This window comes from Spea bombifrons, chromosome 7 (assembly GCF_027358695.1).
Source record: "Spea bombifrons isolate aSpeBom1 chromosome 7, aSpeBom1.2.pri, whole genome shotgun sequence".
In the NCBI taxonomy this organism is placed as follows: domain Eukaryota; kingdom Metazoa; phylum Chordata; class Amphibia; order Anura; family Pelobatidae; genus Spea; species Spea bombifrons.
The window spans coordinates 10740296-10763733 of NC_071093.1; the positions used below are offsets into that span (position 1 = coordinate 10740296).

Genomic DNA, 23438 nt, shown 5'->3' on the forward strand with positions numbered 1-23438 from the left:
TGCTAAATGTATTACTAAATATGTTAATTAATTCCCTTCGAATAATACTACCATAACACTATAATATACATTGTTTTTTATTCTACTAGATAAGTGGAGCAGCCTCCCAGCAGAAGTAATACAGTCTTCAGTAATTCAGTAGGGAATTTAAACACGCATGAGACATATGGCTACCCAGAATCAAGGATGAGGAGTGAATAAGGTTTGAGTCTTTATATCAGGACAGACACAGGCAGAGTAGATGGTTCTTATGTGCTATCAAATTATACGCGTCTAAGTTTGTATGTTGCTTGACTGTATCACACTATGTGCGCAATGTGTTTTTTCCTGTTATGTTTTTTCGGACTTACTGCAATTCAGTTCATCTGATCCATCGTGACAATCATTATCTGTATCGCAAAGCCATGCGCGGGGAATGCAGTTGTTGTTATTGCATGTAAACGAACTTGCCGGGCAGGATCTTGGCCCCTGAGTTGGACAATTCTGTTCATCGCTTCCGTCAAGGCAGTCACTGTGCTTATCACAACGCCAGTTTTGTGGGATACATTGACCGTTTCGACATGTAAAGGCTCTGGAAGAGCATGTGTTGTCTGGGGGAAAAAGTGAAGCATTATTTGCTTTACAATAAGAGTAGACTGTCGGCAGTAAAATCATATACAGTATACCTGAAGGTTTCCATTCTAAATAATAAAGAAAAATATCAGGGCTTGTTTTATCCATCTCCTCCACATAGCTAGAATACCCCTGTATGAAAAATACAGTACGAGAACTCAGGAGTAAAAAAGAGTAAAACAAATTTGCCTGTGAGTGGCAAATCTATTTTTTGAGCCAATATATTTATCTGTTGGTACATTTGTGTTCAAACACATTTCCCACCAGCACTGAAAACGTATTAATGTTTACTACTTACTCAGAGATCCACAATTTTGTTCATCGCTGTTGTCATGACAGTCGTCAACTCCATCACACCGGGAATAGCCGGGCACACACCGGCCATTTGCACAGGGGAAGGAATAATGGCCGCACTGCATCGTCGGTGGCTCGCTGGACGGGTCCTCCATACAAGTGAGATGATCAGGACGTAACTTCATCCCATATGGGCAGCCACAAATCTTTAGTGAATTAGGCAGTGGGAAACAGAAATGACTGCAGTCTCCATTGGGATTTTCTGGCTTGTTACAGTAATTTGTCCCTGTGTTACAAAAATACATTTTAAAAGTGTACACTGATAGTCAAAGGGTGGTCCTTGAAGTGGGCAAGCAAAATATACATATAGATTTTCTAGAACAGTGTATTTGACCTCTCTCTTTATTGACCATAGGCCGAGGCAACACCATAAGAACACAATTCAGTGTGGGACCCCTCGAGACATTAAGAGTAATTAAAAAGTAATTTTAAGGTCCTTTCTGATTTATCTGACCTTCGCAAATGTTACAACCTTCTCTTATATTGTAAATGTTCATCCACAACATATGCATTCTCCACTAATGTTTTTTCAAGTAGTTTCTGAAACTTTGTTTGATACTCAACATAAAAGATAACAAAGCCCTCTCGGTACATTGGAATGGTGCAATTTATCATCATTTTTGAAATAGCAAAATGAAATATAAAAAGAGAAGACCAGACAAAGGATTTAATGTCTATGCTGTACATATAAATAAAACATTTTCTGGGTTTTTTTCTAGGAACTTATCTTTTTGTTAGTTAACCACCAAAGGGTATCACAAGAATACCTCTTAGAGATTAGGTGCACTTGGTGGAAGAAACCATATTCGGATTCCTAGCTCTAGTTACTGTTATGGGATGGATTCTAGTAAAGGAACTCCCTTTAGCCTCACTTTCAGAAACGCAGGTAGGGTTACATAGTTATATAGTTATATAGGCTGAAAAAAGGCATGCGTCCATCAAGTTCAGCCTTTCCTATATCTGTTAATTTGTTGCTGTTGATCCAAAAGAAGGCAAAAAAAAACCCAGTTTCGCTCTTTCCAATTCCTTCTTGACCCCAAAATGGCAGTCAGATGGCAGATATGTCTGCCATCTGCTCAACCACCTTGAGCTCCTTGTCTCAACCACCTAGACCAGCCTACAATAATTGTTACATTCACAAAATGATAAACAAGAGGGCAGCTTCTTTGGAAACATTCAAGACCAGTCTGGAAAGAACATTAACAAGCTCATTAATAAAATGCTAGTAATTATAGTCAGTGCCAGGAGATAGCTAGATCAGACCTATGTTGCAATGATGATTTTATTCATTTATACATTATATAAATGTATTGAGTTACCAGTTTGGGAACCAGCATCAAAAGACTTCACATGCATCACGTTGTTTATGCCTCTGCGTATAACAGTCATCTCCCCGCCATCATACTTTCTGACGCGAACTATTGCACCGAGTCTCCAGTCAGTAACATATGCATAGCCTAAAACAGAAACGAAACCCATCACGTTTCATAATCTTCCGCTGTAGATGATCTATAGCCCCTTAAGGACAATGCGTTGTCCTTAAATCCATTAAGGACAATGCATTGTGAGCCTGTACATGTACACGCTTTGTCATGAAGGGGACAGGGGAATCATATATTAATGCATTTTCTATGATTAATCAAACGAGATTACAAAAAGTTGAACAAAGTGACATAGGAAGAAAAAATAAAATAAAAAACATAGCACTTCGAAATAGCAAGTCAAGCCTATTTCTGAAATAATTGCGTGTACTGATGTAAACAAAAAAAAGTAAAAGTACTTTAGTTTGGAATTAGTCATTTAAAATATTGATTTAATACCCACACAGTTAGAATTTTCATACCTCCAAAAATCGTTAGGCCGAATGGATGAGTCAGTTGTGTAATTCGACTAAGCGTTTGTCTGTCTGTTCCATCAAAAGTGCTATGCTCAACTTTATCAAAAAACGCATCGACCCAATATAACCTCAATGAACTGCAGAGAGAAGAAAAGACATTTTATAGACTGTGAAAAGGAAACATAAGGTAATATGTCGGTGTATATGACACAGTACTTGGAACATGAAATACATATAGTGCAGGGTAAAAATTATGTTTGGCTTCCTGGTTTATGTAAGGGTCAGAGTACCTCAATGGTCAAGTATGTAATAATAAATCCACCTGCTTTTAATCTATGAGCTGCAGTAGAGAATGAAACGGAAATCAATAGGTTATGTTCATCCCCACCCATCTTTCATTAAAAAAACGTTCCACCAGCAATAATTAGCTTTATTCAGTGGGCAATGGGGGAGTAATTTTGGCCCCAATGCAAGGGGGAGCTCCACAGGGCTGGTCTGATGGTAGGGAAGATGAGAAGAACAGCTGCACTGTTCTCAATATAAGTTAGTTTATTATGCTTATTATTATCAGATAAAGACACAAGGGAGGCTTCCTATTTAAAGAAAAGCTTAAAACATTAAACTATTAGATGTAAAACCAGTTGTGGAACAGACTGTGGTCAGTAAGTAATGTTGTATAAACTCCTTCACCTCCAATCCATAGCCAAACCATTTGGCCATCCAAGAGTTGTGTTCACGATTGGCCGTGCATTTGTCCCATCACACCAGGCTCTCATGATTTTAGCTGGACGGTACCAGTCAGTCCAAAATATAAAGCTAAAATAGAGAAAATCAGTTTAAAGTCACAGACAACTAAATCCTTATCAATCGCTATACAGAACAAAACACATAAAATCAGCAGAGTATGCACAACAATTAACATGTTCTAGCATGTGTTTATTTTCTTATTGTTTGATTTAGTTTCTTCAAGTTTACTGATAATGGATCTCGGTCAGATATTAATATGCGTTCTATATCCACCATGGACGACCCTTATAGCAATTGGGAGCTGTAGGTAGTAAAGGGTCCTTATAAGAACCAGAGGCCATGGTATCTAGCTATCCCCAAACCAAAAAAAAGCAACATTATTATACTGGATATGCTTTTGTGTGAATAAAAACACATCTTTCTGTACATGGTCAATATCTTTTTACTGTATTACATGTTTTATATTATAGATAGATATAAATAAATAGAACAGTAGCTTCTATGAGGTTAACATTCAAACTGATAGAAACCGCAACAGTTCTGTTTTAACGGCCGCAAGGTCATGTTGATTAGTCGAGAGAAGAGAAGTCTATCATATTACAGAAGAACCAAGTCTCTGGAACTGTTCTTCGGCTGTATTTATTTATACAAGCTGTTTTATTTTGGTCATTATGTTACAACTTGAGTAAGAAAACAGGGCCTTACTGTCTATATAGTGAGTTCATGATGAGTTAAAGTTGCTGTTCCACCTGTTCCTCCCAAGTGTCCCATATTAGCAAGGACAGTTTCGCTTTGAGTCTCAAAAACACCGGTCCCCATTTCTTACCCTGATGTCCCTCAAACCGTTTGTTGGGTAAATGGTGTTCTACAGCACCAAAAGTCACAATGATATGCATATCAGAAGAACAACGTATATAAATGAAATTTTCACTCTAAATGCACTTTAAATCACGTGTCATGTGATGCAAAAACAGCCAAGGCTGGTTGCTGCTATAGAAACAGTTTATGTGCTGGTTTATAAGCTTAATGTACGAGAGTGTAATTAATGTTTTCTCCATGGGGGCCGGCACCTTTGAAGTTGAATGAAGCAGCTTACTAAAATAACCAAGCTTTATGAATATAAAACTTATTTAAGTTTTCTGGGATTTCTTTTCTTTTCATAATAAAATACACTTTTGTGTAACACACCTGAAATTCGGCAACATTTAGCTTCCTATCATATCTGTCCCTGTAACTCCATTAACTATTACCAAGTGACTGAAGACAGAGTGTTCCCATTCCAATACAAAATGTTACACAGTGCGAGTTTATCTTCCTTTGTAAACAATTCAGCATTATTGTAATGTGTTGAAACACATTTCTACTTAAGTGTAAAAAGAAAGATAAAGGCTATGAAGGATTTAATTTCACAATATGACACCATCGGCAAACATGGGCAGAAATGTGGGATATTATCTCTGTGGACGAGACATCAGAACTTTGAAGTACAAATAGAGAGAGAACTAGAGATTGCTTCTTTTGGCATAACATCAATATAGAAAAAAACACACAAAAAAAATCTAACGATAACTAAAATATATCCCTTTTATGCTCCTTTAAGTGTCAGTTTGCACGGTATTCTGCCAGAGAATGTAAAAAAAGAGAAAATAAAGCCCCAAATTAAAAATAGTATTGCAAAAATATTAGAATATTTGGAATATTAGGAATATTTGTGCTTAAAATCACAATAATACCTGGTACTCAAGAGATAAGTGATACTTAATAGCTCAACATTGTGCTCACACAACGCATCTTTACCATACAAAAAAGGCTTCATCTGTGTAAGACGGAAACATGACGGTATTATTAAAAACAGAAAAGGGACATTGACTAATATGGTAGTCTTTTCATAAAACAAAATAAATTATAAGTTAAATCAACAATGCCTTAGATGTCTATAAAGGTCTCAGGTATCATGTTTGGATCTAGTTGGACTATTGCTAGTTGGGGCATGATAAAGGTAATATCAAATTTCTGAAACAAGAATGACAAAGCAAAAATCGTGAATTTAACCAACTGTTCAATAAAGTCATCTTCCTAACTGAAGAGATCTGAAGCTCTGGGATCTTTTTCCACTGAATGCTCACAGATAACATTTATAAAATCAATCATGTCTCCAGAGAACACCAAAACGTTATGGAATCCTTGTTAAATACAGAGTAAAACTCCTCCTGGATTCAAACAATTTACAAAAAGGTAAGACCTTATACGATAATACTGGTCAGTTCAGTGACAACAAGCGAAAGAAAGTGAAGTTACCCAAGTATAGGATGTACCACGATGGAGCGAGGCTGATTTAAATTCTGAATAATGGCCCTCCTAGACTTATCCACCACTCTCATTACACTGATGCTTCTGTATCTTGGGTCTGTCCAGTAAAGGTTTCTGGAAATCCAGTCAAAGGCCAGGTCTTCAACACCTTCCACTCTATTAGCAGTAAGAGTTTCTTTTCCTGGAAAATGAAAAGTGAACATTAATAATTTCTGACCAAAGGAGAATGGACTGAATGGACTGGATGGACTGCTAGCTCCTCTGACTAGTAAATACCCTCTGGTGTCTAGTACAACATAACATGGTCTTTCCTGGTCTGTATATAAAATACGTTTTTCTTAATACATCCTTGAACAAAATTATTAATTATCTGAATTTGAAAGCAATATTTTAAAGCTGTTTAGAAAACTTCTGTGGCCTGTCTCAACAAACATACCCATACGACAAAGGTGAGGACCAATATCAGCCCTCGTGGTTTGCTTTTTCATGTCTTTGGAATCAGAAACTCAGGTATTGGGCAGGGAATATCTTTTGGTTTCCTATTTGCCGTAGATTGTGCAAAATAACAGACCCTTAATGAACTGATACAGGCAAGTACTGTGGGAGCCGTCTGCAGAAATTCCATGTTCATCAAAGAAGACGTTATCTTAAATGTGTTGTACGACTTGATAGTTTTATCAGACTTACAGCAACCCTGGTTTCACTGGCTAATAATTTACATTTTCTGAAAACTCATACGCCTCATACACCTTTATATGCATGTAGGGATACAATAAAGTAGAAGACAAAACATACAGCCAATACAATGATGACATTTAAACATGCATGGGAGAGAATAAGGACAGAATAAGTTTTAAAGTTTTTACTGCAAGGAAAAATGGGCAGACTTAATAAACCTGATATAAGGTTCTAAGTTCCTGGGTTGTTGTCCACGTTTTAAGCAGTCTAATGTACATTTTCTAAAGATCCTCAAAAGCAGAACTGTGCTCCACTTAGTTTTGCACTGACAGATCCTGTCATCCTGATAAAAAATTGTAATGGAATGAAGAACGTAAAGTCCATCCCTGACACTGATAGGAAATCAGCAGAAGGGAGCTAAAGGCATCCGTACCTAGCAGTTACCAAAAAGACCCTTTTATCACTCGGAGTCCTTCCTCTATGTCACCCACATAACATTAAGCAGCCAGGAATATTATCAAACAGTCCTTATCAGACACTTAAGGAAATCTAGGAATTCTGAACACTTAGAGTAATAAAGCAACTTGTGTTTATGTTACTTAAAATAGAATTATGCAAAGTAAACAAATGCATAGACTGAAAAATCTCAAATATAATATATTGTATAATATATATATATATATATATATAATGTAGCTCCAAACAATGCAACAAGTGAATTCCACGTGGCAAAGTGCATTGATGAGCAATTTTCATGGCTGTACAGATTTCTGAACTGTACATATTTGTTTTTTTAATTTAATGTATACAAGAAAATCTTACGTATTTCTATTTTGGTAGCCAGACAGCCGAAAGTCACACATCAGAACGTAACAGGAAATTAAAGAAATATTCACCTGTCCCATCTATTTTCTGTTTGTAGATCATATCTTTGACTGTATCCGAATAGAAAATACTGTTATCCTGGGCATCAAAATCTATTCCAACAAAATAGGAGGGAACCCCAGTGATTGGAATGATGACATCCTCTTGTGTGGAGAGATTAAATGGGATTCCACGAACCGCCAGTTGAGAAGAGAAAAGCAAAAACTTCCGGACCACTGCAAGACACAAATCATACGAGTCATTTCAGTGAATAAAAGCTTTTTGGTGTGTGTAATAGAAGACTACTGAGATTGTGAGAGAGCGGGAGATGGCAGGAGAGTTATATACTATATATATACATTACTATATATATATATATATATATAACAAAAGGCTATCACTGGCATACATCTTGGGAAGAGGGTCATCCAAGTTATGTCAAACTCACTGGGGTTGGCCCTTCATGAAATAAAATGATGTCACAGAGAAGAAATGGCAACTCCCCTGCCAACTTCCTCTTTAGTGAATAAAACTCAGTATGTAACGTAGGATTTTTTGCTGGGGCTGTCCTAGGCCTGACACAGGGAAACACCTCAGCCACCTCTATAAATTACCTCTGCACCACCACCCCTCTGAACATGACTTCATAACTACACGTTCCTTGAGTATGTGTAATGCAGATTGTGTATGCTGTATGAGGCTGATACCCTCCAATTGACCCATTAAGCAGTGCACCCGGTAGCCTGATGGCCCAGTATGAGGCAAACATTCAAAGCCATTATTTAGAGAAGGACAAAGACATTTCTCCAACTCGTAGTCAGACAATAAAGCAAATTTTGATCTTAGACAATATGATCTTAATCATTGTCACTCTAACAGTATGTAAATGACATTCATACCAACACAGCGCCTTCCATCTTCATGTAAATCATAACCCAGTTTGCATCTGCATCGGTATCCCAAGCCATCGTTGTCTGTTCTGTGACTAAGGACGCAGATCTGCTCACAACCTCCATTATTGTTTCCACATGGATTCCGTACTAGGTGCGCAAAGGAAAAGAAAATCAATAACTCCATGAATCCAAGAGACCCCATTTCAAGCCATAATGTTAACATATTTATTTCAATAGGTAAAAATGTGGTTTAAATAAGAAGAAAAATGCCTGGTTTCAGATCTTTAAAAAGTCCCCCAGGAAGCCCCAGTAAGTACCCCACCATTCTTTGTCCCTTCAGCTTTTCAAGTCTCCAAAAATTTTTGATTATTAAATATTAGCCCACCATTTTTGTTTGAGAAAAACATTTAAAGACAATTTCCAACTCTATAATTGTATAAAGTATTCTTTTTTATTAAAAAAAAGATACTTAACAATTGTCAGTTTGCTTACCGTAAGGCTGCCTGACGGAGTGATAAACGGTGACTCCATACGGCCTTAGCGAAGAATGGAAAACAACATTTGTGTTGTCATCTCTGAATTTATTGGCCTTCATCACAGCAAGTTTGGTCCAATCAGTGAAGTACACATAATGCTCAAAAATGCTTATTCCATAGGGATGAGGGACAATGTCTCCTCCATGGACTATAGTTTTCCTGAAGCAAGGAAAAGAAAATGTTTACTTAATTTCAACCATAAATTATGATTTTAGTTGTGCAGGAGCTCCCGAGTGTAAGAAATGCAGCTGCAGTGGAAGCACCCACATTCATTTACACATTAAACACTTAGTTTAATTAATCATGTGAATCATAACTACTTTTTTTGGATAGATCAGACCCTAATACTATTCCTGCATGATTAGCCTTAGGTGGGCTCTGTAAATTATTATAATTGAGTTGAACACAAATGCACTTTCTATTAGTAATTTGGTTTCATATTCGATAAGATTGATAACATGGTTCAAATAATAATAATAAACACACATATCTTTATTTTAGTCCAATTATATTTATGTATATTTATGTATATAAATAGTGAACAGCATACGATAAAGTAATTTTGAAATAGAAAATAAATACTTTTTTGGTACAGAAAATAATGGTGATTAGAACCAGGCATTGTACCTGGCAGAGAGGTAAATTATTAATTTAGCTTAATTTATAAATTAATATGTTCATAAATCCACTGGAACCACATACATAAAGTTGGCTAAGTGACACTACCTTTGCAGACCATCATATGTTGCAGACTCAATGTAATCGTAGCGACTATCAACCCAGTACAACCTCTTCGATACAAGATCAAGTGTAATTCCTGCGGGCCACCCTAATTTGGTTTTAATGACATCATGTCGATTTGTGCCATCCATAAACGCTCTTTCCAGTTTGGGATCACCGGAAGCACTATCCCAGTCTGAGAAGAATAAATACCTAAAATACAAAATAATGCATATGTATATATAGAGAGAGATTAACAGTGAGAGAAGAATAATTCATTGCTGGGTTATGAAAACCTAGCCCACAGTTGATTAAACACAACAGAGATGTTTGTAACCTAAACAGAAAAATATGCACTGAAGCACGTAGACTCACCCAACAGTTGGATCGAGTGCAATTCCTCTAGGGTTGCCCAAATTTTCTGCTATGAGAGTTATCCGATTCTGCCCATCCAAGTCAACCATATCAATTCTGTTGACGCTGGTCTCGACCACATATAGTTTATTACTAATCCAGTCGACTGCTAAATTTTCAGGTGTGTCAATGGAAACATTTAGGACTTGACGAATGTTCGAGCCATCAATATCAACAGAGAATACCTGAATAATACAATTGAAGATAATAAATGGTAAACGTTGGTAAATGTCATAACAATTTCAGTGTTGTCAATGGCGGATCATGTTAATTAGATGAATGTGGTTCTTTCTTTTTTTAATGAACTAAATTTGAGTCCAGGGTGTACTTGCTAAAAAAAAAACAATAATTTGTGTCTAAGAAATGCGTATTATTAAATAGGAAGCTCTGTCTTTAGATAAATTATTATCCAAAGGAATATAGAGTTAGGAGGTGTCATTCTTGAATAGCGTATGTTAACAGCCTTAGACATTCTCCACGCTGATTCTGAAATATAGTTAATTCTCCGCAAACTAGCTACAAATGAGAGAAAGATAAGGGAAAGTTTACTAGCAAGTATTTCAAGAAAATGTCGATACACAGCCTGTGTTCCAGAAATAATGTTTGATTTGCTTCTCTTGTTCTTATGCAGGTTCTGTTTGGCTTAACAAATCTGTACTAAAACAATGGCCTGGTTCAGTGTGTTTCTGTCAAGAGATCCGCTGCCTTGCCAAGAAAAAATATGCAGAAAAAATAGATTTGTATCATTTAGGGAAAAAAAAGGCATTTTTACTTTTGGTAGATCGGGTTTCCAAAAATTACTAATAAAAGATTGAGTAGTTTCAAAAGAATGTCTACTATTAGGTATTTTGACTCCATTAAGAATATCATGGAAGCTTGCACAAGAAAGACACATAGAAAGCTTTGTTTGATACATGCCTTGTAACAGTAATGTGATAGCAGTTGTAATTAAAATGTCTCAAGATATGTTTTTCTTTTATGTAATCAGAGCCATTTAGCAATATAAAAATAAATAAAGAGAGGCATCCTCGTAACATGTTCATCTTGAATGATTTGTCTTGTGCTTGTCTTCATTTCCAAATACCTTGTCTTGTACAGTGTCTGTCCAGAAGACTCGCCGAAGTTGAAAGTGAAAATCTACACCAACGGCGATACCCCGATTTTGTGATTGCACCAACGTGCGGTAGCTTCTCCCATGAATGTCGCCAATTAGGAGATCACGTCCATTTGAGAAAATAATCGAAGGAGCGCCGGCTATTAAAAAAAATAAAATGTTCATACTATAGTAACAAGATTCATGTTACCATTAACAAATCTCAAATAATTCTAAGCTTGATTTTAAAGTGTCTCCAATTGTACAGTCAAGCATCGTAGAGAAGTGGTTTCATGTAATCGACGGGGTGGTGTTCTCTGATAAACTGGTATATGCATGTGGACATGTTTTGTTAATTCAACATCTGTTTTATTTTACCTGTAGAGCTTTATAGGAAATGTGTAAGTATTAAAACATTCAATCATCGGCCTTGGGTTGACTGTGCATGGAAACACTGACATGTCTATTTGTGAATGTTCGAAAAGCCTCTTTCATATAGGTGTCTCTTTCAATTTAAATTTGGCATTGGTATTAATGGTAAAAATGCAGTGTAATGTGGTTTTTAGTGATTTTTAGTACTTACTAGAAGTGTCTGCTCTGCAGTGTCTGTGATGCTCCAGTGTGTATCCCTGTACACAGCTGCAATGGTAACTGCCCATCCGGTCTTCACAAATCTGATCACATATACCCCATGTTTTGCAATCATCATAATCTAAAGGTTGAAAAACATACTAATTATATAAAGAATATGATTCATACAGCTGAAACCCCTTTTTCATGGTCATGTGGTTGGTTATAATATACTAGTAAGAATATTCTAGGTCAGTATTAAACGGTTAGTATTACAGGCCCTCTGCAGTTTAAGACATAGAATTTGACGCCAGATAAAAACCATTCAGCCCATCCAGTCCGCCGATTTTTTCCTCCTGTGAAAACTATACCTGGAAACTCTCCAGGTGTGACCTAGAGTCTCTGGGTGAAGTACTGCTACCCGGGTTCTAACGGGTTGGTTTCCTCTTTCTGTAGGCAGGGGCACGGTGTTTGAGCACACCCACTCCTACCCGCTTTCCACCCACTAAAGACCATCTGGGGCTAACCCCTATCCCATGCATGATTAATCCAAAAAGACTCTCCCCAGAACAGGGAGAGCTCTGGGTAGGCTCCCCTCGGAAGTTTCCAGATATGGTAAAAGCTATTATGATAGGATAGTCTTATACATGTTTACATTCTCTCACTGTGTTAACCTCTACCACTTCTCCTTCTAGGTGCACAAGCAGTCACCTGGCACTAATGAAATCAGCTGCTAATGAATTGTGTTATTATCACTGTACTTTTATTTACTCCATAATATAACTTCATATTAGTAAGTACGCATGTTTCCAGACACAGCCGTTTTGGTCCAGAACAGGTACACACATTGATATGGAGAAATAATAACACAGCCATCAGAATGCCTTTGTGTTGTGTGTTACTTTTGTATAAAAATAGATATTGGAAAGTATCTGCAAACTGATCCGGTGACAATGAGGCAATCTGAAAAAAATCATCTGATTGCAGTATATTAGTTATTGTCCAGTTCTGGCTGTTTCTGCAGAACTCACTGATCAGATCTCACGTACATGGGTTGATTTCTATCCAACCACCTCTAGTTAGATTTAACTCGGGGACTGAGCTGATAGCGAGCGTCACCACGAGAATCTTTCCAGTGTTAACAAGGAGGTGAATGCAGGAGGGAGCCCCAAACACATCGAACTAAGGAGCTAGAACCCCTAGGGCCAGCCCTTGTTACTGTGTGTCGGAAGGCACTGGATACAGCACATTGATCATGCTGGAGAAGACTATGGGTGCCATATAGTTAACCGGTCGTATTTCTGGACAATTTAAGGGTTTTATTTAAGAGGGAGTATTGAATTTTCAGCAGAGTTTTAGAGGACTCCTACTGTGCTCTGTTTATTTCTTTCAACTTGGAATACATGACAAAACTTGGTTACCTAAGAAAGCTTTTTTGTGAAATGATCTTTGAAGTAATGTTAAATTTCAAACATCTAATATGGAAAAAAGTATCTTGGAAATGAGAGCCATACGGCATAGTCAAGACCTATATTATTTCCCAATGACATAACATTTTCAATCGGTAAACTGATCTTCTACGGTTTCATAGGAAATATCTAGACTTTCAAGGTACTTAATTAGTAAAATACTGTCTCTGACTTTGAGAAGGAGAATCTAAGATAATGGAATTTAATCTGATGTGATCTTACTTGCCAAAGATATCTACAGATAAAGAAAAAGCTTTGACAAGACGGCAACTATAACTCCGGCCAGGAATAGATAAATTACAGTCCTTAAGTAGTTATTGGACATTAACTCTCAACAGAGTAGAGAAAGATAAGAATTAAAAAAATCCTTTTTCTTATTAAAATTTTATTTTGTTTAAATGCTTTCTGAAGACAACTCTAGGTAAATCGCTGTTTTAATTAGGGTACATTATACACCGTAGGTATCTCATAATGGAAAAGAAACTGTACATTGCAATAATATGTTTTTGAATTAAAATGAATATTTTTATATTATGATTAAACTATTTGATTTCACTGAATCCTCACAATATCTGTCTGGCAACAATCTGTATGCAGTAACGTTCTTCTTATTATTCAATAAAATACACTCCATCGATGCGATTTTGGGAGCAAAAAAAGTCTATTGTATTATATTTTATACCTTTACTCAATGGTTTTGCAAGGGACACAAAGAGATAAATATCTGTACTAACCTACGCATGTCCGGCTGTCATTAGAGCTGATTATATATCCTGCTGGGCAATAACAAACACCCCCTGATGGAGAGGAGTGACAGCGATGCTGACAGCTTAGGGCGGCGCATTCATTTGTACCTAGGTTAAAAAAATACAATACAGTATAATGATATCATTCATAGCATTATACATCATCATATCATTATATCATCACCCATGGGTCGGATTCAATGACAGAGATATATCTGTCACAGATACCCGAACATACATGCAGAGATTGCCAAATAAAAAAGAATTTAAAAAAAAACAGTGATACATCTTTCCAGGTAAACTAATTCAAAGTATTTTGAGCAATATATTAACCTGGAAAAACATCTTATAATTTTTTTTACATCTAAAAATTTCTTCTAGTAAAGGTGCTTCTTGTGTATTCAAGTTTCAGTAGAATCCCTCCACCCAAAAAAATTAATTTCAAAATTGTAAGCTTGCGAGCAGGGCTCTCTCCACCTAATGTATCGGTTTGTCTTAGTCTGTCAATTCTCGTCTCGTCATACCCCTTGAATATATGTATTGTATTAAGCATTGCGTAAATTGTTGGCGCTATATAAATAAAAAATAATAATAAACTGTTAATTGAAATCACTAAATGAAATCAGAACCAAATCATAGCTAAATACATTTAAAATGTAGGCAAATAGTAAGCAAGCAAATAGTAAGCAAGCACTTACTGCAGTTTCTTCCTGCAGTCGCATTGTTCTCGTCTTCTCCAAAGCGGCAATCAACAGCTCCATCACAAACTTTATCTATCGGGATACACTGTTCAGAGGAAGGGCAGACCCACTCCCCCGGGCCACATTCTCCATGTCCACCTTCTAAAAAATAGAAATACACAAATAAATAAGATTACTTGTAAAATCACGTGCCTTTTGTTATTTTCAATCTGGAAAATTCCACTACCATGTCCTACTCACAAGAGAACTAGCTTTAACCATTGATATCTGTAGTATAAGATGCACTTAAATAATGGAATCAAATGATTATTAGCTAATAAAATGATAAATATCACATTGCTTATTGTTATTGTTATAAGCAATATATTTATCATGTAATATTTAATAATCATTTGATTCCATTATTAAAGCGCATTGTATACTACGGATATCAATGGTTAAAAATAGTTCTACTAAAACAAGAAAACAAGTTTTAATTAATAAATGTAGTGCATAAAGAGGCAAATGCTCTTATGAGTAGGAATTGCTAATGCATTTTTCCAGATCAACAAAAAAGAATTTTAACAATTCCGCAAAAAAAAGATTTTAAGATAGCAAAAATAACCAGTTCTAAGTGTTGATAAATGTTTTATTTTTTTATCTTAAGAGAACAGATAGATAAATTAAGAAATTTAGAAGAAAACCGAGGAGCGTGACAAAGCTAAAAAAAACACCAAACTCGAAATTGTATTCAGAGGTGGAATGCCAAGTCAGACATGTCAACCATGACAAATGTTTAAAGAAATACCATTTAGCAGCTAGAGATAGGTCTGGCCTCTACTGGCTATTGGCTGAATTGAAGTCGGAAGTGATTAATAATACTTGGGCTTTTTTTTATATCAATTAGGATTCTGCAAAGAATGGGAGGTTGCAGGTTAACGTTTAACAAAAGACAAAATGAATTTATAAAATGTACATAACAACAAAATGTTAAAATATATACTGATAGATAGATAGATAGATAGATAGATAGATAGATAGATAGATAGATAGATAGATAGATATCACAAATTCTAAATATGGTGATATTCTTTATAGGGAGCTGTACTTGATGATAATATATAAAATATATAAAACTTACCACATCCTGCTTCATCTGAATTGTCATCGCAGTCATCATCACCGTCACACAGCCAGCTCTGATGGATACATCGGCCGTTAGGGCAGGTGAAATAATCTCCAGCACATGAAGGGTAAGCTGTGACACAAAGAAGGGGATCCATTAACTATCGGGCACCAGCAATGAGGTTCTGCCTTTCATTTTTAACTTTTTAACACAAAATCAGACTACATATACCATACAAAAAACAAATCACAGATTCATTAGTATATGCCTTACCAGGACAGCAATTTTCCCAAAAAAGTAACATTTAAAAAAGCTGCTCCTTGTGGATCAAATACTTCAGTTAAGGTATTTGTTATAAAGATATGTAGCTTACTGAATACATTATCTACTAAATCATTTATTCAGATCCATACAATAATAACAGTGTAAACCTTTTATAAAATACAGTGATTAAAATGAAAACAACACATATCCATATGGCATATACTTTTAAAATACAATGAGGTAATTAAGAAAAAATATTAAAAGTATTAAAAATATTAAAAGAACCTCTTTAATTAATTTTAGTCAGACATTTTAGTTTTGTTATTGTAAAACACGCTGCGGAAATTGTTGGCACTATATAAGTAAAAAGATAATAATAAAGTAGAAGTAACATACTGCAATTTCTTTCATCACTTCCATCCCCACAGTCGTCGTCATGGTCACAGAGGAAGTCTCGAGGGATGCACTCTCCGTTAGGGCATTGGAACTGGCTGATTAGACATTTTCGAGCTGTAAGGATATTTCAAGTAAATATAATTACATATGAATTCCAGATTCAAACGGAAACAGCAAATTTGGGTTTAGAGGTTTAGACTGATGCCCAAAATGTCCAAAGCTCACAACATATGGTGTGTTCAAACGCAACATATAACGGCAGTTTTTATTACCTATTACTGGTATTACTTCTTTAAAAAACACATTTCTTCCTAAATGAATAACCTACACAACGCTATCTATCTTGGCGTCAAGGTTTTTCAACATATGGCACCCCAGATAACCCTCCTCTCCTTTTCTGATTCCAGCACCAATTATGAACTAAAGATGTAAATATCATCAGGCAGAGGACGCAAACTGCATGACATTGAATGTACAGATGTAATATTGTGTCTTTTGTGCGCTGTGTGAGTTCCACGTGGATACCATAGGGAGCTGGAGTTTTGGCCGAGGTTACACACTTACTGCAGTTAACTTCATCTGTCGCATCCCGACAATCCACCACTCCATCACACCTCTGACTCGTATTATAGCAAGCCCCGCTGGCGCAGGAAAGCTGCGTGCACACGGGATATTCTGAAAACACAGAGTAACAAGTTATTACGTCACATGTACGCTAAGGAGCAATGCCACTTATATAACTGAGTAAGGTGCTTAAATGGATATTAATATATATTATTCACACAATTTTATTTATAAACTGATATCCAGCTGTAGAACACCGTGATACACTCATACCAAGCAAACAGCCCCGGCTAGACCTTTCCCCAGGAATATTTAGCTGCCCCCGACATTCCTTCTGTTAACACATAAAAGCCACCTGCCTCTTCTTAAAAGTATCCAGTGAACAAATCCACGCGTCTGAGTTACCCACCCAGTAACAGGATTTACGCTATCATGTGCCCACCGGCTAGATTAGGTAACAAGGGCCATGGTTTTAAAAGTCATAGATTAGACCATGAATCGAATCTTGCACAGAGAGCTTAAACGCAAGAGAAAACCGGAAAAAAGGCAGGATTTACATATATATATATATGGGATTTAACCCGCAGAGTGCCCAGATTTCTTTTCTCTGCAGGAGGCTATATCATTTTATTTTTTTTTGCTATAATTAGAATGGAAAAATTTTATAAACTGCTTACACTTAACCTAAGCAAACCTATATATATATATATATATATATATATATATATACATATATATATATATATATATATATATATATATACATATAGATATACACAGTACACGTTAAGTTATACATAGATACCTAGTTTAATTCAAAATGTGCATCACATACTAATTCTAAATAGTAAAAGTAACAGAATTTAAATAATTTTGTTAAAATCCTTGACCACCCTCCCTTAGTAAATTTATCTAATAGATGTGGTTATACCTGCGGATTTGTAAGGATTTTGTCTTAAATTGAAGTCTTGCATGTACAGTTAAACATACAAGACCTCCGCTCAGAGGGGGGATCATGTCTGCCAGGCGGCTAAGGAGCCAATCAGCAGCCTCCACTGGATCCACCCTAAAGTGTCACCGCGTACGTGGTTGGTTTGGCACTGAAAGGGTTAATCTTTTTTTGTGTGTCAACTAAAATACACACGATCCAATCCAGCAACGACAAAATGAACTACAATGTGTGTGATCTGTGTGACGTATGCATGCTGAAAAAACATTATCAAACATTTGCAACTATGGAAGAGAATAGTAAAAGAAAATAACTGCAATTATACTACAAAACCCTTGGAATTACTATTTCAAATAAAAAGCCGCATGCACACTAATTTAATAGCAGTGCTCAGATGTTTATCTTAGTCTGCATGGGTAGTTTTTCCCTTCACACTAATCCCATTAGCTCCCAAATGGTCTGAGGTTTGAAAAACCCTTGTTCCGTTTTATGACATGTTAAAGAGCAGCGTTATTTAATATTGGAAGCATTTTTCAGTTGAGTGATCTCTAAAATAATGCAGCTTAGTCATAGACAAACTTCAGTGCTTATCTCCTTTTCAACCGAGATCCGTGTGCCGAAGTATCCAAGTCGGGATCATTAGGCCAAGAATTCTGTGTCCTTCTCCAAAGGATCTCTTTACTTTAAAGAACCAATCAGACCTGTGAGCTGCAAATCCCCTTGACTTACTTGGGAATGGTTTCCTCTACTTAAATCTATGCCTTTGAAGTTAATCCAACAGATACCATTTTTTTTTTTCAAATGTTTTGGAGTAAGACTTGCAAAGCTGCAAATATATTTAAAACCCCTTTGAAAAACATAACAAGAAACTAGTATATAGATATATATATAACCAATTAGAAGTAAAAACAAATAAAGAAATAATAAAACAGATGTCTACAAATTTTCAAGATGAAATAATAATGTATTGGAGATCAGTGGTGACCAACTCTTATTATATGCAGAAATTGTGAGTGAGTGATTTACAGACAACAATGGAAATAAATAAAAGAACATCTCTGACAAGAAGATTTTTTAAACTATATATTATTGAGCTGCCTTATCTCACAAGTCGATGAAAGAGTCAATTAAAAACCAACAAAGCGTGATATGTTGGAGTTAGGATCAGGAAGTCTTACGGCAGTTTCTTTCGTCGGCTCCGTCTGTGCAGTCTTTCGTCCTGTCACACCTGTACTCCCTAGGGATACATTGTCCACTTGAACAGGTGAACTGCTGGCTGGAGCATGTTCTTCCAGCTGTAACGAACACAGATCACATGATTACTGCTTCGTATAAGCCGCCATCACCAGGGATAGCTTTGGACTACAATGATCAGGATCCTTCAGATGTTTGTTAAAGGTCATCGCAAATGATGATTGGCCTTTAAACAATATTGTATTTAGCCTCCTATGTAATATATTGCAAACCCTTTAGAGAACACTGTGACATCCATCATAACCTTAATCCCCTGTTGTAGGTTCTGAACTTTGTTCTAAAAAAGATTGCAAGCTTCCATTGTGTGGACAGAACAGAACACTATCTCCCTTAACCTCTAGATGTAGCAGACAAAATAAAACAATACAACACAAGAAAGATTAAGATATCTCAATAAGTATAGCTTGGAGGATAGAAGAGAGAATGGATGAGAAACATTTAAATACATAAAGTCGCATACATAAAGAGGGAGAAATGAGAGATCATGATTTAAAACCAGGGTCAGAGGTTAAGATGCAATGGAAGGAAGTTTTACGTTACTGAGAAGGTGGTAGATAAGTAGAACAGTCTCCCGGCAGAAAATATAGACTCAAGTACAATGAGGGAATTTAGACCAATATGGGGTATTTGGAATGTGAGTCTTTGCATCATGAAAGATGTGCCGAATGCTTCTTATCTGTCTTCAAATTATATCTTTCTACATTACATAAGACTGTATTACATTAGATCAAATAATAGAGAATAAAAAATTAGGATATTGCCAGTGCCAGTCTTTAATAATGAAGGTATTAGTTGATAAACTTACGGCAGTGCTGTTCATCTGAGCCATCTTCACAATCTTCCTCATCATCACAAACCCAAGACCGAGTTATGCAGTCTCCATCATCACACTTAAATTGTGATGCTGAGCAAGTTCGTGGTGCTGAAAGACAGAACAAATAATTAATTAAAATGTAATTAACATATGATATGAAATTATTATACATACATCACTTTATACCAAGAGCCCCATGTGTCCATGAAACCACAAAGAAAGAAAAGAGCAGCTGCCCCTCATTCTTCACAACTGAACACCTTTTAGGGCGACTGTCACCCTGGCCTTTTCCCAGGTCTCCTTACACAACACTTTCCAGCACGATTTAAAAGTCTACTCCTGTCAATCATAGAGCGTGATGAATTAGCATTATAGGCTGTGTGTGAATGAGTCCTCTTCTCAGATGATCTCACCTTCATAAATGTATCACTGTAAACATGACCTTGATTAAGAAACACTGATACTTACGGCACCCAGCTTCATCTGAGTCATCTGAACAATCTGCTGACCCATCACACCTCCAGCTTTGTGGAATGCAACGACCATTCGAACACCGAAAATTCCCAGCCGCACACCCTGCAGAATATAAATAATCGAGTCATTAGAATGTGACTCTGTTTCACAGAGTGAAGTCAGTGAGTTAGCTTTTAGGAAATCATCCCAAATACATTAGGCTGCACCAACTAAGGTCTTCTTCATCATTTAGTAAATTGTGTCAATTTATGCAACATAAAAAAAATCCAGTATAATAATACAACCTAAGCAATATGTACTATGGGTTAATATGGTAAGGGAATAAATGATTGAGGTATAAGATAATTGTAATACAAAAATGTGTTTTACTTAATAAAATGAAATTTCAGCACATCACATATTTAATTTCTCCATTTCTTACACGCTTATTAATGATAATTGCATGGCAGCACCTAATTTTATTAAGGAGCAGTCGTGTATTTTTTTTATCTTGTTTAATTCAATGTTTAAAATCTTCTCTGAGCAAACCTCTCGTCAACTGGCACTGCTTGGGTTAACGTGCACAAAAATCTATCAGCTTTCTACAATTGCAATGTGTTTGACTTCAAGGTATGAATAATACCGGTATATTAATTAATTGCAAAAGAAAAACATTTATTTTATTATTTATTATTATAATACTACCATGCTGAACATAATGTACAGATTCACTTAACTCTTTACACCTTACTATTAAGATCATTTTAGGGATCTGATGAGTTGCAGTCTGCTGTATATTATTATTATTCCACACATATTTTATATAACGGCAGCAGATTCGGAAGCAACGTGCAACAAGATATACAGACAATAACAAATCTTATACAGAAGGAGAGGTCCTGGACTGTGCAGCTAGTGTAATAAAAAAAGAAAGCTACAGGTTATGGTGTGATTAGGAGAATTCCAAAAAGCTGTGTACAAGAAAAAGCATTGAAAATGTTTCCTTTAATAATATATCCAAAATCCCTAAAACAGAGCAATAGCAGCACTTTGAGAAATACATAGCTGACATTTCTTCATTTAAAGGGTTAAGATACTGTAGTTGGGATATCTTGTTTAGTACTGAATGCAGAGCATTTTATAGATGGAATTCAGAAATCTGATTGTTTAGCGGTGACATCCTGATTTATAATGCAGGCTGCAAGTGGTCAGAGATCTCACTTGGGCTATTGGTGGTACAGGGTGGTACAGGAATACGAACACCCAAATACCTTCTATGGAATAATGTATGGTGGTGGTTGGTGGTGCAGGTCTGGGGTTGGTGGTGAATGACTCTTATCAAATCACCTTTACAGAACAACAGCCCTCCCTAGCAGAAAACACTTTCAAGGAATGCAGGAATCCCTGAGCTCCTGCGCAGTAAGCCGATGAACAGAATACGACAAGACCTTGTCTAAAGCTTGTTAATTTCAGAAAGAAAAAGAATCATCTATTATATATATAGATATCTATAAATATACATATCTATCTATATAATTATATATATATATATATAATATATATGTGTGTATATATATATATAATATATATCATATATATTATATATATAATATATATATATTATATATATATATTTAATATATATACATACAGTATGGTAAATGAATTCATTAAGATGTATTTCTGCTAATTAAACATTTTTAATATGATATGATGATTAGGTAACTATGATATACATTTATTTGGTCCATGGTTCATAAAGTCTGTAACGCATCTGCTGGGTGTCTCTTCCATGCAATTACTAGTACTACCTATCAGGAATAATTCTGCTTGATAAAATATATTGATTAAATCTATTGATTAAAAAAGATAGAAACATGCTGTACTTAATCTCGAATTTATTTTTTTGTATGCCTGCTACAAGATTTATTTAGTTATTAAATCGGTTACAAAATTACAAGAAGTTGTTTGTTATTTCTCGGGGATCAGCAAGGTAAACAAAGTTTGTTAAAGATGCTGTTCCGCCTACTTTTGCTGAATGTAATACTTTTGTAATGTGATATAACATTATTAATCCCCAGAACCACTGAAAACCCTTCCCAGAAATAATTCTTCATTCCCTTTATATTTTCATCAAATGCATGGAAGTAAAGTGAGCAGCATTTCAACTGGAAATACTGTTTGTTTGCTTTCCAAGTGGCTGCGCAGGCATTGGGAAGACGTTTTCACTCATTCTTCGTACTTTCTTCCCTAGCAACTCAGCAGTGACCACTCTCACTCTCAGCAATTTAGCGTAAATCAGGGATTTTTATGTAAATCTGGTAGAATCTGGCAGTGCTTAATGTATATAAAAATAAAAAATAATAATATTTTTAAAATAAGGTACCAGGAAAAAGAAATGATACTAAAACATAACTTTTTCATAATAACATTAAATTATGAAGTACTTAAATATATCAAAGCTAATTTTATATCATGTAGGATTAGGCAGACGAGTATGTATCTTACCCCATTTGCCTGCCTAAAACCCGATGGTATTTTACAGGCAGAGGGCTGCCAGCATTCTTTAGATCAGCTCCCTCTAATAAAGTTTTTTATCTGAAATGATCACACCTTAGGTTTCTGAGAGTTACTCGTAGGGTCTACATAATATCCTGCTCCCATCGCAGCACAAAGCAATGCCCGACATGTTTTGCCAAGGGGAACCTCACCTTGCCAGAGGACCCACTATACAGACTGTAAGCTGTGGACTGTAAGCTCATAAGACCAACCTATGGGATCTTTAAGATATGAGTTTTGTTTTAACTACTTGAGTCTGCCCTAATCTACCTCCACTTGTTATGTGCAAATATAAGACGATGACTCTGGAACTACACTGATTAGACAGTTAATCAAAATTACAATAATTCATTTATCTCTGTACATAAAGGTAAAGCTACAGCTATGAATTCCATGAGTGATGCGTTACTGCCTAGGGTCCCTGTATGTTAGGGTATCTGTTGAAAGAGTGCTCCTTGCGTTTTAAAGCCAAAGACATCTTGACTGATAATTGAGGTAGCTAGGTTGGAGTGCTCTAGATTAGAGTTTCTGTGAAC

General features: G+C 35.9%; 1 protein-coding gene across 1 annotated transcript in view; it reads right to left on the reverse strand.

The window, feature by feature from the left end:
* The window catches only part of LRP2 (LDL receptor related protein 2), a 78719-nt gene that overhangs the window by 43876 nt on the left and 11405 nt on the right, over positions 1 to 23438 (reverse strand). The window contains exons 2-22 of the mRNA XM_053471642.1: positions 20359 to 20466; positions 19882 to 19998; positions 19001 to 19117; positions 16874 to 16984; positions 16310 to 16423; positions 15665 to 15781; positions 14542 to 14685; positions 13832 to 13951; positions 11642 to 11770; positions 11050 to 11219; positions 9927 to 10150; positions 9558 to 9764; positions 8788 to 8990; positions 8302 to 8442; positions 7435 to 7638; positions 5849 to 6041; positions 3494 to 3619; positions 2810 to 2940; positions 2286 to 2423; positions 911 to 1192; positions 351 to 590 (exon numbers count right to left, since the gene is read on the reverse strand). Coding sequence (XP_053327617.1) covers positions 351 to 590; positions 911 to 1192; positions 2286 to 2423; positions 2810 to 2940; positions 3494 to 3619; positions 5849 to 6041; positions 7435 to 7638; positions 8302 to 8442; positions 8788 to 8990; positions 9558 to 9764; positions 9927 to 10150; positions 11050 to 11219; positions 11642 to 11770; positions 13832 to 13951; positions 14542 to 14685; positions 15665 to 15781; positions 16310 to 16423; positions 16874 to 16984; positions 19001 to 19117; positions 19882 to 19998; positions 20359 to 20466 — 3336 coding nt within the window. The remainder of the gene's footprint in view (positions 1 to 350; positions 591 to 910; positions 1193 to 2285; positions 2424 to 2809; positions 2941 to 3493; positions 3620 to 5848; positions 6042 to 7434; positions 7639 to 8301; positions 8443 to 8787; positions 8991 to 9557; positions 9765 to 9926; positions 10151 to 11049; positions 11220 to 11641; positions 11771 to 13831; positions 13952 to 14541; positions 14686 to 15664; positions 15782 to 16309; positions 16424 to 16873; positions 16985 to 19000; positions 19118 to 19881; positions 19999 to 20358; positions 20467 to 23438) is intronic.